Source organism: Eubalaena glacialis, chromosome 19 (genome assembly GCF_028564815.1).
Source record: "Eubalaena glacialis isolate mEubGla1 chromosome 19, mEubGla1.1.hap2.+ XY, whole genome shotgun sequence".
Lineage (NCBI taxonomy): Eukaryota > Metazoa > Chordata > Mammalia > Artiodactyla > Balaenidae > Eubalaena > Eubalaena glacialis.
In genome coordinates this window covers 1,775,382-1,788,351 of record NC_083734.1, presented here as the reverse complement: position 1 = coordinate 1,788,351, position 12,970 = coordinate 1,775,382, and the positions used below count along the sequence as shown (strand labels likewise).

General features: G+C 56.7%; 2 protein-coding genes across 2 annotated transcripts; one reads left to right on the top strand and one right to left on the bottom strand.

The window, feature by feature from the left end:
* The first annotated feature begins 1,938 nt into the window (after nucleotides 1–1,938).
* On the top strand, nucleotides 1,939–3,804 carry RASD1 (ras related dexamethasone induced 1). The gene is made up of 2 exons (XM_061175574.1): nucleotides 1,939–2,437; nucleotides 2,666–3,804. The coding sequence occupies exons 1-2, from the start codon at nucleotides 2,152–2,154 to the stop codon at nucleotides 3,208–3,210; spliced, it is 831 nt and encodes a 276-aa protein (XP_061031557.1). The 5' UTR covers nucleotides 1,939–2,151; the 3' UTR covers nucleotides 3,211–3,804.
* Nucleotides 3,805–4,947: 1,143 nt separating this feature from the next.
* Nucleotides 4,948–11,798, bottom strand: MED9 (mediator complex subunit 9). The gene is made up of 2 exons (XM_061175482.1): nucleotides 11,521–11,798; nucleotides 4,948–6,621 (listed from the first exon to the last, which is right to left on the bottom strand). The coding sequence occupies exons 1-2, from the start codon at nucleotides 11,739–11,741 to the stop codon at nucleotides 6,405–6,407; spliced, it is 438 nt and encodes a 145-aa protein (XP_061031465.1). The 5' UTR covers nucleotides 11,742–11,798; the 3' UTR covers nucleotides 4,948–6,404.
* Nucleotides 11,799–12,970: the final 1,172 nt, after the last annotated feature.

Here is a 12,970-nt window from a genome sequence, read left to right as displayed (position 1 = left end):
CCAACGTTTGGCCAAATGGTTTAAGAGGTTCCCATTCCACTCTGAGCTGGAAAATTGCTTCACTGCAAGGAAATGATACAGGCAGGCGCTCAAGCATAGGAAGCGAGATCACTGGTAACATCGTAAACCTGGACAACCTAGAACTAATGCAATGGTGGGGGGGAGGGGCACACTTTGGGGAAAGAACGACAGGTGTGCTCAGGGCCTAATGAACTTGGCTGACCTGGGAGAACAAGTCTTAGAACCTGGCATCTGTGGGTGGGGATGGGCCCAGGTGCCAGGAATCGAAGGTTGAGAACCCAGGGTGGGCTCAGTACCCGCCACTGTCACCAGCTGGAAGGGGCCAGACCTGGGGTGGGGGGAGGGAGGCTCTGACTCTAGGCTGGGTCCTGGCCCACTGACCTCCCCAGGGAGAGCTGTGTTCAAACCCTGGACCCTGCAGTTACTAGCAGTGGGCCCTGGGCAAGTCACTTCCCTTGCCTCAGTTTCTCCATCTGTAAAATGGAGAGAGTAATAGTTCACACCCCTCAAGGGTGCCACGAGGAAGGACTTAAGAACAGTGCCTGGCATGGAATACATGGAATAAACACTCTCCTGGCCCCCCTGCAGAGGGTGTGAGATTCTGCTGGAATCCTGGTCACAGAGGGCTGGCCGAGAAGCCCATGAGAGTCCAGAGGCCCTGTGTAAACAGCTAGGGGCGCAGGCTGGCACCCCAGCATTGCCCACAGCTCCGACCTGCGTGGATGGGTCGGGGGGTGGCAACAGCTTAACGGCCCTGGCTTTCTCCCAAATCAGAGAGCCTCGCCTGTCACCGCGGGGAGCGATGGCTTTTCCATGAGCTCCAGGCTGGAGCTGGCCAGCTCCGGCAGCCTCTTCCCCAGCCTTTCGGCAGCAGCCCACTCCTGGTTACTGATCTACCGGCTGCCCGCTCCCTGGTTTGTCCTGCGGCCTCGTGGGTCATTTACTATTGTTGTTATTACCAGGTCCTGCCCCTACACTGTTCGCAAGTTCTCAGCCAGTCAGAGCCAGACCACCATCTTCCAGAAGAGGAACCCGAGGTCCAGAGAAGGCCAGAGACTGCCGTGATGCCCACACAGCATTCAGGCTCACTCTGGCTTCGAGACCAGCTCCCCCAACTATAAAAATGGGAATGTTGGCCCACGGGACTCCAAAGGCACAAAATGCTATGGGGAAGGGAGGGGACATTGGCCTCAGACTGACTTCGGAAGGGCAAGCCTCTGGTCCTTCCAGTCTCCAACAGGAAGATGACGGGACAGCCTCTGGCTGAAAACCCCTGCCAGGATCCAGCGGATCTCTGGTTGGGAGAAAGGAGCTGAGCCTGCGGTAGAACGCGGGGTCGGGATGCTCTGGCTGCGCTGACTCCAGCCCTGAGCGTGGCGCTCACGGCTCCCCGTTCTGGCGGCGGGGCCTCTGCTGCACTCTGGCGGCCGGAGCGCACGGCGCCCACCTCGCGCTGGCACGGCCGCCCGGGAGCAAAACCCGCCTGGGACGCGAAGGGGCTTACGCTGGGCCAGTTCGCAGAGCTGGTGAGAAGGTGCGGAGAGCCCGGACGCGGTGCGCGGCACCAGGCAAGCACATGCCATCACGCTGCCCAGTGTCGTTATTCTCTAGGGAAATTGCGTCCCAAAGAAAGTGAGTGTGTGCGCGTGTGAGTGCTGCGGTGGCGGGGGAGGGGGGGTTCCTTGCCCCAGGTCAGAGGCACAGCCGGGACTGCGTCCCCGACGCCCTTGCGGCCGCTGAGCCCCGCGCAGCGGAGAAGCGCAGGGTCCGCGCGCCCGTAGCCGCAGGCAGACCCTGGACCGTTTCCTTCCCGAGCCCCGCGAGCGGGAACGGGCAGCAGCCCGCGGAGGTGGAGGGAAGGCGCGGCGGGGCCCGCGGGCGTGCGCACCGTGACGCGCAGAGGCTGGGCGGGCGCGGGGCGGGGCGGCCACGTGGGCTGCATATAAGGGCAGTCGCTGGGCGCTGAGAGGCAGAGGTTTTGTCCGGGAGCCAGAGCCCAGGCGCAGCCGCAGCCCGAGCCCGAGCCGCGCCGCCCGGCCGCTCTGCTGGCCCCGCCGCTCTGCCCCGTGCCCCCAGCCACAGTCGGCTCGTCTCGCGGCCCCGCGCCCGCCCCCGCGGTCCCTCTGCTCAATGAAACTGGCCGCGATGATCAAGAAGATGTGCCAGAGCGACTCGGAGCTGAGTATCCCGGCCAAGAACTGCTACCGCATGGTGGTCCTCGGCTCGTCCAAGGTGGGCAAGACGGCCATCGTGTCGCGCTTCCTCACGGGCCGCTTCGAGGACGCCTACACGCCCACCATCGAGGACTTCCACCGCAAGTTCTACTGCATCCGCGGCGAGATCTACCAGCTCGACATCCTCGACACGTCCGGCAACCACCCCTTCCCCGCCATGCGGCGCCTCTCCATCCTCACTGGTGAGCCGGGGCGGCCGGGCAGCGGGCGGGGGAGGGAGCGCGCCGCCGCAGTGCCGGGGACCCCTCGTCCCCGGGAGCCCGTACGCCCGGGCTGGAGGCGCAGTCCGCGGAGAGTTCGGCGCGACCCTCGCGGCGGCCGGAGCCCCGGCGTCGGGAGGCCCCGAAGTCAGCCCGCTTAAGTTGTCCCCTGGCGGCTGCCCTCACCCTCTCCTTTTCTGCTCCCCGTAGGAGACGTGTTCATCCTGGTGTTCAGCCTGGACAACCGCGACTCCTTCGAGGAGGTGCAGAGGCTCAAGCGGCAGATCCTCGACACCAAGTCTTGCCTCAAGAACAAAACCAAGGAGAACGTGGACGTGCCCCTTGTCATCTGTGGCAACAAGGAGGACCGGGACTTCTACCGCGAGGTGGAGCAGCGCGAGATAGAGCAGCTGGTGGGCGCCGACCCCCAGCGCTGCGCCTACTTCGAGATCTCGGCCAAGAGGAACAGCCGCCTGGACCAGATGTTCCACGCGCTCTTCGCCATGGCCAGCCTGCCGCGCGAGATGAGCCCGGACCTGCACCGCCAGGTATCGGCGCAGCACTGCGAGGCGCTGCACAAGACGGCGCTGCGGGGCAAGAGGCTGCGGCGAGCGGGCGGCGACCGGGACGACGCCTTCGGCATCTTGGCGCCCTGGGCGCGCAGGCCGAGCGTGCACAGCGATCTCATGTACATCCGCGAGAAGGCCAGCGGCGGCGGCCAGACCAAGGACAAGGAACGCTGCGTTATCAGTTAGGAACTCCCGCCCCGCGCGGGCGCAGAACCTCAGGAGGCCCTCTTGTCCAAGAGTCAAGTGTCCGGGCCGTGCGTCCCGAGCCCCGTGCGCGCGCGCGCGCGCGGACGGGCGTCTTCCTCCCCAGCGCTCCAGCCTGTTCACTGGGGAGACTCAAAGGAACCGAGAAGGGACCATCATCTGCTCCGGAAGGAAAGAGAGCTAGCTGAGCCCGGGCTCCCCCAACGTCCGATCCCCCATTGGTGCCCGCTAGCCCCACTCGCCCAGCAGAGGGTGAATTTGCCTTGTTTCTCACAAAGACCTAAGAATGGGGGTGGGAATGGGAGTTAATCAGCCACCACTGGGCTTTCAGAAATGGGTCCTGCCGGCTGGAGGGCCAGGACAAACGGGGCATTATCTGTGATTGGGGGTTGCCATGACAGCTGGCCTGAAACCGAGGGCGGGGTCCGATCGTAGGGAGTGACTTGTTTACATGTGTGTGCAACTGCACAAAGCAAAACATAAAACTTGCACTTTATAGTTCTGGTGTCACCGTTCGACATGAACAAAATCCTACCTAGCTGTTTGTACTGTGTGTGTCTTTGAAATTAGTCTTGTTACTGGTTTTTTAATATAAAATAAAATAACTTAAAATAGAAAACCATGCTTCCTCTGCTTTTAGAAATAGGTGGAAGGGGGAAGGGTGAGAAGGGAGAGGCAGGTTTCTACTTCTGTGGAATTAGAATCCCCTTCCCCAGAACTGGAAAATAATCCTGGCTTTCTGAAAACAGCTTCAGCCCTCCTGGGAGAAAAGGCTCCAAAAAAGCTCCAGGTGACTGGATGCCTTTCCATTTGGGGAGCCATTCCTTAGAATGCCAGGACAAAAATAAAGGACTTCAGGGTCCGTCCTAGAGATGCATCTTTCCAACTGTTTACCTGCCTAGTTTGCCCACTGGCCCAGCCCCAACGGCCTCCGGGACCGGCCAGCGCCGTCCTATACTCAACACAGGCCCAGGGCAACAAAGCGTCACCAAACCTGGAACCCACAGACGGTTCAAGGGGTCCCTCAGGCCCTCTTCTGTGCAGGACCCTCATCCTGAGTCAGCTTCAGGCTCTGCCACGTAGCCCCCCTGGATCCAGTCACAATCAGCGGCCCCGGCCCCTCCGGCTCCAGGAAGCGCTCGCCACCCACGTGGGGTCCAGCACCCCCCTCAGCAGTTAAGGGCACCCAGTCCCAACTCGGGACCCAGCTCTCTCCGCCACTTGTAACCGTGCACGCTTGGGGCAAGTGATGCCTGCCAAGCCCCAAATTCTCCGCCCGTGAAATACAGAGAGCAGACGCCTCTGCTTGGGGTTGCTGTGAGGGCCCCGGGCGACGTCTTACATGGTGCCCGCCAACGGGAATCCAAGTGAGGCGTCAATGCTGTCCCAGGGAGGGCTTTCAACCGTTCTGGGGGACTGCCCCCCGCCAGGGCCCAACCCACCTCTGAGAGGAGGAATGGCAGCCCCGGGGGCTGACTACAGGCAGGATGGCACCCGGGCCAGCTGCACCCTGGGGATGGATGCCACTCCTGGGAGGGTCAGCCCATGTTCACGCTGGTCTAGCTGATGTGGCCGTGTGTGCTGGGGGCTGGCGCGGGGGCACAGAGTGGAGGTGCCCACAGTTCCTTCTGTCTCCTCCGAGCAAAGCAGAGGTTTTCCTCTCAACTATCCAAAGGGGATGTCCTACTGTGAATTTCTCAGTACAAACCCAAGACGTCCTGACAGCAGAGCACAAGTTCTTTTAATCACACGCTTGAAAAGTGTCACAAGTCACAACTCTGGAGCACAGGAGAGGCCCATGAGGAGCCCGTGTCCGCCGCAGCCTTCCGGGAGAGCCCGGCCACCTGGTATTTCTGAGCTTCGTGTCCCATAGTATTTGGTCGGAGCCTTAAAACCGGCCCACACACTACTCTGAAACGTCAAGAAAATAACTCATTCAGTTGATAACAGCCCCACGGTAGAGCTGGTCTAACAGGTGACACCCACTTAAATTCAGAGCCTGCGCCTCTGGCCAAGGCTGCTGATGAAACCTGACACCCCCCTGCACACCTGACAGGTGGCTGCCGGCAGACATGGACAGAACCCCTGCTCAGAACATCTTCAACCTACATTCCTGCCAACTGGCAGGCAGCTGTTAAGCCCCGACTCGGTCAGCACAGGTTATGAGCCCATTTCTAGATCTAAATGATATTCAGCCACCTCTCCCGCATCCTTCAGAGGCGAAGGAAAGAGATGCCCTTACCTCAGTCTGGTCACACTAACACAACGTCCGTTTAGGAGAAACATAGGTATTTATAAGCATCTATGAACCAGGCCTTGGCTGCATGACTGCCAGGTCCAGTTCTCCCCACCCCGAGGGGCCATCAGAACCGTGGCTCTGAGCGAAAAGCGCATCATGACCACCTGTTTGCACGCAGTGAGAAGGCCAGAGGGGAAGTCGTGGTTAAACCAGGAACAGGACTCTGAGAAGCTGGAAGAAGGGTCTGTTCACCTGGAGACCACGGCCGGTGAGACCACGTGGTCTGAGGTGGTCTGGCCATTCTTGGGCATGAAATGGCTCAACGAGCTGCCTGAAGGTGACAAGGGACAGAGGAGCAGGAGTCTCTGCCACCCACCCACACGTGGGAGGCAGAAACCTGGAGGTGGGGCTGCCGGCAGGGCCCTGGGTGGGCAGCCCACGGGCAGTGACACCCACCCCTCAAACACAGAAGGAAACAACTATTCCAGAGCAAAAAGCCACCCTCCAGTCTTTAGGAAGAGTGCCGGTCTCCCAAGGCCTTCTTCTATCCTAAACCCTTGCCACGTGAGCGCCGGCCTCACTGCCCAGTGGACTCCACGCACCCGCTGCTCCCTCAGCACTGGCCACCGGGCTACCCACCACCTGGGCCGGGAGCGGAGGGGAGGGGCAGAGGGCAGCCGCCTCCCTTCCTGCTTTGCCCCGGGATCTGCCAGCCCCGCCCCTCCGGCCTCAGGAGCCCTCCTCCTTCCGGCAGCAGGCGCACAGTCATTATGCATCCGGACCGTGGGGACAGTACACGAGGACGCCCGGGGAAGCCGGCACGCACACCGGCTCCGCAGTCAGGGCCACGTTCAGCTAAGCAGGCAGTATCAGAGACCCCCTCCACAGGGCTGGCGACAGGGGGCCCGTGCGCCGCTCGTCCCGGAGGCCAGCTCATCTACTCCTTGGGGATCTCGAACATGCACAGGCTCTTGTACTTCTGCAGGAGCTCGTTCTTGGTCCGGACCTGCTCGCGGAGGCGGCGCAGCTGCTGCTGCTGCCGCTCGGGGCTCAGGTGGATGCCAGGCATGGCGCTGACCACCTTGCGCATCTCCTGGAACTTGGTCTTGAGGGCGTTCAGGTCCTGGTGGACATCAGGGCTGTCCTTGTCCATGCTGCGGAGGCAGAGGGCAGGTGTTAGCACCATCAGCCCAGACAGCTCCATCCTCGCATCCCCACGTCAGAACGCCTGTCGCCTGCGTCCCCCACTGGGCTGGGCTGTGCGCCCGGGGGACGGGGCGGGTTCTTGCTTGTGCAGCCGCAGTGCAGGCGGCACCCCACCCGCCAGCACGCGCGCGCCGGATGCCGAGCCCTCCCGCAGAGCTGCTTCCCCAGCCCGGGCCGTGGGCACTGCACACACGGAGGCGACATTTGCTGAAAGAGTGGACGCCTGGCAAACAAGTTCCTAAGTGTCTGCTGAATGAATGAAAAACTATTACCAATGTCATGTAGCAAACGGCAAGTAACGCTTGCTGAAATACCACATTTCTTCTAATTTGAGACATTCCAGGCCAATCAGGAGACTATCAACAAGCAAAAGATAATTTTAGCTGACGTTCAGATGCTTGAACCTGTTAACATACATCCTAATTTCCTTAGAGCTATTCATAAATTTTAAACTAGTTACAAGCTACTGGAAAATTTTCAGCAGGTACGCGTCCTCTCCCACCACACTCCTGTAAATTCCTCGCCTTCCGGTCACGCTCATTTTAAAGGCAGGATCGTACTCTTCACCTCATAGCTATTATTAGCTGCCCAGAGATCCATGCTCCCTGTCACGACTAAATTAAAAGCAAACAACAAGAACAAAGACCTTCACCAACGATCAAAGAAGCGGCCTGTCAGTTGCTCCTATAAATTTTTTAAAAGTTAGTAAATGGATGGATGAGCTTTTGAAAACAAAGCAGTTGAGACTAAAATCTAAAAGCCGATTCACAGGCTGTTTTCAAAGTCACCCACTGAGTAGCGTGAGAGGGGAAAACTGTCAATGATAGTTTATTTTTTTTAATAAACGTTCATCCCTGATGGGAAATTTCAACCCAGATGGTGCTAATTCATGTTTATTATTAATCATTTCTCTGCTTACGCAGACAGAATATCCATCTTTCCTGGTGATCCGCCGGTTACAGCTCATTCCTGACAAATGAGACGCACCAGGCCTGCTCACTATTTATCAATAGCTTGAACCTGGAAGCAAGATTTGGAGAATCAATAGTTTATTCTAGGGAACGAATGGCCAACCAAACATTTCCTCTTGTCATTTGAGGCCCTCAATTTACACACACCATCAGTGGTACACCTTACCCCAGCTTCCAGGGAGCACCTTATATTCTAATTCTTTTATGTCTCAGCTCAGATCTACAATGCTGGACAGACACCACCTGGGCTTCTGAAATCATTCCACTTGGATGGCATATGTGCTAACACATCATTACGAATTTAAGTCCCAAGGGAGTTTTGAAATTAAAATATAGTTTTAAGAAAACTGATTCACATCACACAAGTCTCAAAGGACAAGGTAAAAACAAACAAAAATATACAAAATAAAAATTTGGTAAATAACAAGGTCCTACTGTATAATACAGAGAACTATATTCAATATCCTATGATAAACCATAATGGAAAAAAATATTTAAAAAATGCACACATATGTGTAACTGAATCACTTTGCTGTACAGCAGAAATCAACACAACATTGTAAATAAACTAGACTTCAATAAAAAAATGCAAAAAAAAGGGGGGGGTAGTAAATTAGGAGCCATGTGCAAAGCCCACCCGGAGGGAAGCTGAGCTGGGGGGCGGCTGTGCAAGCTTCTCAGGCTGCCCGAGGGGGAGGCAGCGGGACCCTGACTCCAGCCGAGAGAAGAGATGGCCTGGGTACCAGGGAGCAAGCGGGAGCTCCAGGGGTTCCGCCTCTGTGGCCAGTGCTGGTCGGCACCTGACCCAGAAGGAAACAAAGGAGACCAGGCTGGGTGGAGAAGCACAAAATCCACAAACCAGGGCAAGGCGAGGGTGCTCAGGACACAACCACATGGCTCGAGTGACGGGCCACTTCCTGATGGTCCTCTGGGCAGGCCCGGGTGATGCGCGGTGTCATCCCGGTGGGGGACACGGACTTGGGCACACTGCACAGGTCTAGCGGGTGAGCCTAAGAACGATGCTTCACTTGCAGGTGCAAACTGGTGTCAGCTGGGCAGGTGTGTCCACTGGTGACTCAGAAGCAGAAGGAACCACCAGGTCACTGAAGTCACGTCCTCCCAAACCCGAGAGGCACTTCTTTCATCTCTTGGTGGCATCCGACTCGGGAAAGAAATGGGAAACCACTTCTTCCTCCTCAAAACCTCCGACCCCCTCGGCCTCACGTTCCCACAGGCCCCCGTCCTCCTCGCCGACCGGCCCTGGGACCAGTCTTCTTCCCACACTAATGTCAGTAGCTGGCATCTTTCTAAAAGAGTAGGGCTTTTAAATTACGACAGTAATAGGTGCCTGAGGGAAAAAAATGTTTAATGACAGACAACCAAGGCTTAGAAAAGGGAAGTCCCTTTAATCCCTTGTCCCAGGTAAGCTCTGTTAACACGTGGTGCGTATTGTTTAATATCGCTTCAAGATAGTCAGTAGCACACAAACACACACATACTCTTCAATTTGTTTTGACAAAACTGTGGCCACACTACACACATGGTTCTGATTCTTGCTTTCTTCATGTAAAATGCACCTTGGAGGTCTGTCCGTGTTAAGATGTACACGATTATACGGCTAGATTACTTGGCTGTTGATGGGGACGCGCATGTTTGCCACTGAGCGCCTGCAATCCGAATGGCGATGACATCCCACACCTACACCCGTGTGCCGTGTGCCCCACTGCCCCCCGCCCCCCGCCAGCACTGCCACTCCACCTGCCACCGCCCTCAGGGCACCCCTGCACCTCCTCCCACTACTCCTGTGGACCCAGTCCTTTCCTCCGCCTAAAACCCTCTGTCCCATCTACCTTTACAAAACCCAAGCCTGAGCGCAAAACCTTCAGACGGCTCCTCGGCTCCCAGGCAAGTTCACACTCTGTGTGTTTGTGTGCGTGTGTGTGTACGCGCAACCTCAGGACCACCCGCAAACAGCCTCCGACCTCCCGGGCTCCCTGCTGTCTGCCCAAGACAGAATTCCTCCACTCTTCACTGTCCTTTCAGAGGGAACAGAGACAAGCACATGTGACCAACCCGCCATCTTTCACAGGAGGATGCTCTTGAGAACGCCTCACAACAAGCTTATGATGTAAGTATTGCTAGGCCCAGTTCACAGGAGAAAAAGAGGCTCAGAGCAGCTGCTTCACCAAGGTCAGCACATTATAAAGCTATCATTTGAACCCATCATTTGAAGTTCATTATTATTATTCACATATTAGAGATAAAAAAATTAAGGCCTAGAAAGGCTACGTACTTACTAAGATTACAAGGCAAGCAAGCGTCAGCAGGCAGATCCGAATTCAAGGCTATCTGACTTCAAAGCCCATGTTCTCTCTCGTGTACGTTACTTCTCCATCTTTAAGTGCAGCCCAACCCAACTGCTCTATCAGGGTGCAAGAATATACACCATGTATTTTCATTTTTCCATATTTTCCCTAAAACCAGAATAAGTATATTTGGGTTGATCTGGATAACGCTTTTATAATCAAGCACTGCCCTGGGATTGCAGGGTCTGCATTTGCGTTTGTGTTCGCTATGTCACTGCAGCCTAGAAGCGCTACTTGATGATCACGGGCTCATGAGGACAGAACAGTCTGCCTTACCCGATAAACAGTATGTTCGCACCAAGTGAAGCCAGATGAAGTCAAGGTCTACTGTGAGAACAAATGCTTTGCAGCTGTTTGAAAAGCGGTGGAGGGACTTCCCTGGTGGCGCAGTGGTTAATAATCCGCCTGCCAATGCAGGGGACACGGGTTCAATCCCTGGTCCTGGAAGAACCCACATGCCGCGGAGCAACTAGGCCCGTGCGCCACAACTACTGAAGCCTGTGTGCCTAGAAGCCCGTGCTCTGCAACAAGAGAAGCCACCGCAATAAGAAGCCCGCGCACCGCAACGAAGAGTGGCCCCCGCTCATGGCAACTAGAGAAAGCCCGCGCGCAGCAACGAAGACCCAACCCAACCGAAAAAAAAAAAAAAACCCAGCTGGGCCAGTAACAATATTTTCATGTTGTGAGTGGCAATTCCATTTCAGCAAAACATCCAGGAGCACAACTGATGTTCACTTGAATGTTACTGTAAAAGTAACTTTGTAGTAATTTACTTTGTTTTGGTTTTTAATGGCTGAATAAAAATTTTAAGCCCAGGGGCTTACACTTTGTTATCATAAATAACGGTAAAAAAATAATTTGGGCAAATGTGGGGATTGGGGAGACTTTGGTTGTGTGTGTGTGTTTCTCTTCTAAGGGTCAGTTTGAAAAGTCAGGTAACCTGAACACTGGCCAAAAGGAGACAATCACCCCGTGACACCATGTTAGGGCACCGTAAGCGCTGGCAGGCGGCCAGCACCCGTTTCCTGTAATGTTCCCATCATCACCCCTATAATCTCTTTGCATTATGGGTTATTCTCTCTCATGGTTTTCCCTTCTAACTGGTTACCAACGTGGGGGTGAAAAGTCCGCCCTTTCACCTGTACACCCCACAGCACTTAGCAGTGTGCCACACACAGAATATGATCCACATCTGTTGGATCTGTTGGAAAAGACGCCGAAGTGAGTATTATACCCCTAATTACAGGTGAGAAAACAGGCTCAGAGAAGCCTCACTGGCTTCAGGCCACCAGGCTGCACACGAGTGGTCTGACCGTAGCGGGGCCTGCCAGCACGAGGCCTGGCAACTCCCAGGGCCAGAGTCTGCTGAACTCTTGGGACGACTGGGGGTGGTCTCGGCGAGGCCGCTCCCCTCCGGGTTGGCCTCCTTCTTTGTACCGCGGGGCGCCCCCGGAGCTCAGAAACGTGACTGGCAGCGGGGGGCTTGCGGGCTGGCCCCCCTGGGCCTTACCATTTGATGATGTTGTGAACCAGAGGGAGGAAGGAGCAGTTCTCCTCAGCCTTCACGCCGGCCGGGGACGGAGGCCTCGGCGGCGGTTGCGGCTGCGGCGCGGAGACCGGCGGCGGCGGCTGCGGAGGCGGCAGCGGCTTCGTCTCGGGCAGCGGCGGCTCTGCGGGTGGCTGCAGCGCATCCTCGGCCTGCCGGCCGACAGACACCCCCACAGAAGCCATAGCGCGCGGGACCCTCGCAGCCGGTTAACAGGGCCGGCGGCCGAGCGCGCCGGAAGTGCCTCGGACTCTTTACGTCACCACTGTGCGCCGCGGGGGCGAGACCTGGAGGGAAGCTGTGAGGTCGCGCGCCAGGGCCGGGGCGGGGCCAGGGCGCGGGGCGGGGCCAGGGCGCGGGGCGGGGCCAGGGCGGTCGTTACTAGGCAACAGGCGGCTGGCGGGTCCGGGGTGGCCTGGATTTGGCTGTGCCTGAGACAGCCAAATTTTTCAATAGTCAGAAATAGGAGGTGTACTTCAGGAATAACATCTTATTTCTATTCACGTTACAAAGAGGGTCCAAAAGCAACCAGTACAGGAAGACTTGAGATAAATAAGGCCTCGCGAAGAGGGGACAGCACCTGCCGGGCAGCTGCAGGTGTCAGGCCCTGGGCCTGCGGGCGTGGAGAATCCGAGGGGAAGGGCCCAGGGTTCCCACCCGCGCAGAAGCCTCCAGGGGAGAGGCCCTGAGCCCGCCCTAAGGACGCAGAAACAAAGAAATTGCGAGGGACTAATAACTGAACACTTAATTATTATCATAATTATATTATCACTTATCATCTTCTGGATGACACACGCTGTGCTAACTGTGGGGGAGGGGTTGGGAGGCTGTCTCAACTTCAACACGAGCAGGGATTGCCGAAGGGTATTAGTGCCAGGAATAAACATCGTATCTGAGGGGGAAGTCAACGTCAGGTATTCTCCGTACCTGTGGGCCAACTCCTTAAGCCCCTGGGTCTCAGTGTGCTCACCTCTAAAATCTTCTTTAGTTCAGGGTCATGGCAGAGCCTAAACTACTTTCCAACTTCAGACACATGGCTGATCTCCAAAGGTGTCCTTTGCATGAGCTCTCACTCCCTGGGATCTTAGGCCAAAGTGGGGACTTCTCCTGGGTTTGTGGCTGTGGTCCTCAGAACGAGTCCTCCCGAGCCATGATGGGGGGCCCTTCCTCAGCGGCTTTGGAGAGGCAAGGGGTCCACAGTCATTGGCAAGAGCACTTAAGAGCAAGGTGGCCGGTCCCAAGGAAAGCCTCAACAGTGATATTTTCAGATGCATCTGGAGGGGTCTGTGGAGGCAGGTCCTAGGGGAGGAAGAGTGTAGAAGGAAGTGGGGAGGTCGGAGGGTGTGCTGAGGGGCACTTTGGTAACGGGCCTCAGCACAGCTTTCTTGTAAGAACTGCCCAGGGCACCCCACAG

Excerpts from the sequence above, each read along its gene's own strand:
- RASD1 (XM_061175574.1), top strand. The coding sequence starts at position 2,152 with ATGAAACTGGCCGCGATGATCAAGAAGATGTGCCAGAGCGACTCGGAG. Across the intron at positions 2,438-2,665 it reads GCGCCTCTCCATCCTCACTG|GAGACGTGTTCATCCTGGTG; the intron begins GTGAGCCGGGGC and ends TGCTCCCCGTAG.
- MED9 (XM_061175482.1), bottom strand. The coding sequence starts at position 11,741 with ATGGCTTCTGTGGGGGTGTCTGTCGGCCGGCAGGCCGAGGATGCGCTG. Across the intron at positions 6,622-11,520 it reads GTTCACAACATCATCAAATG|CATGGACAAGGACAGCCCTG; the intron begins GTAAGGCCCAGG and ends CTGCCTCCGCAG.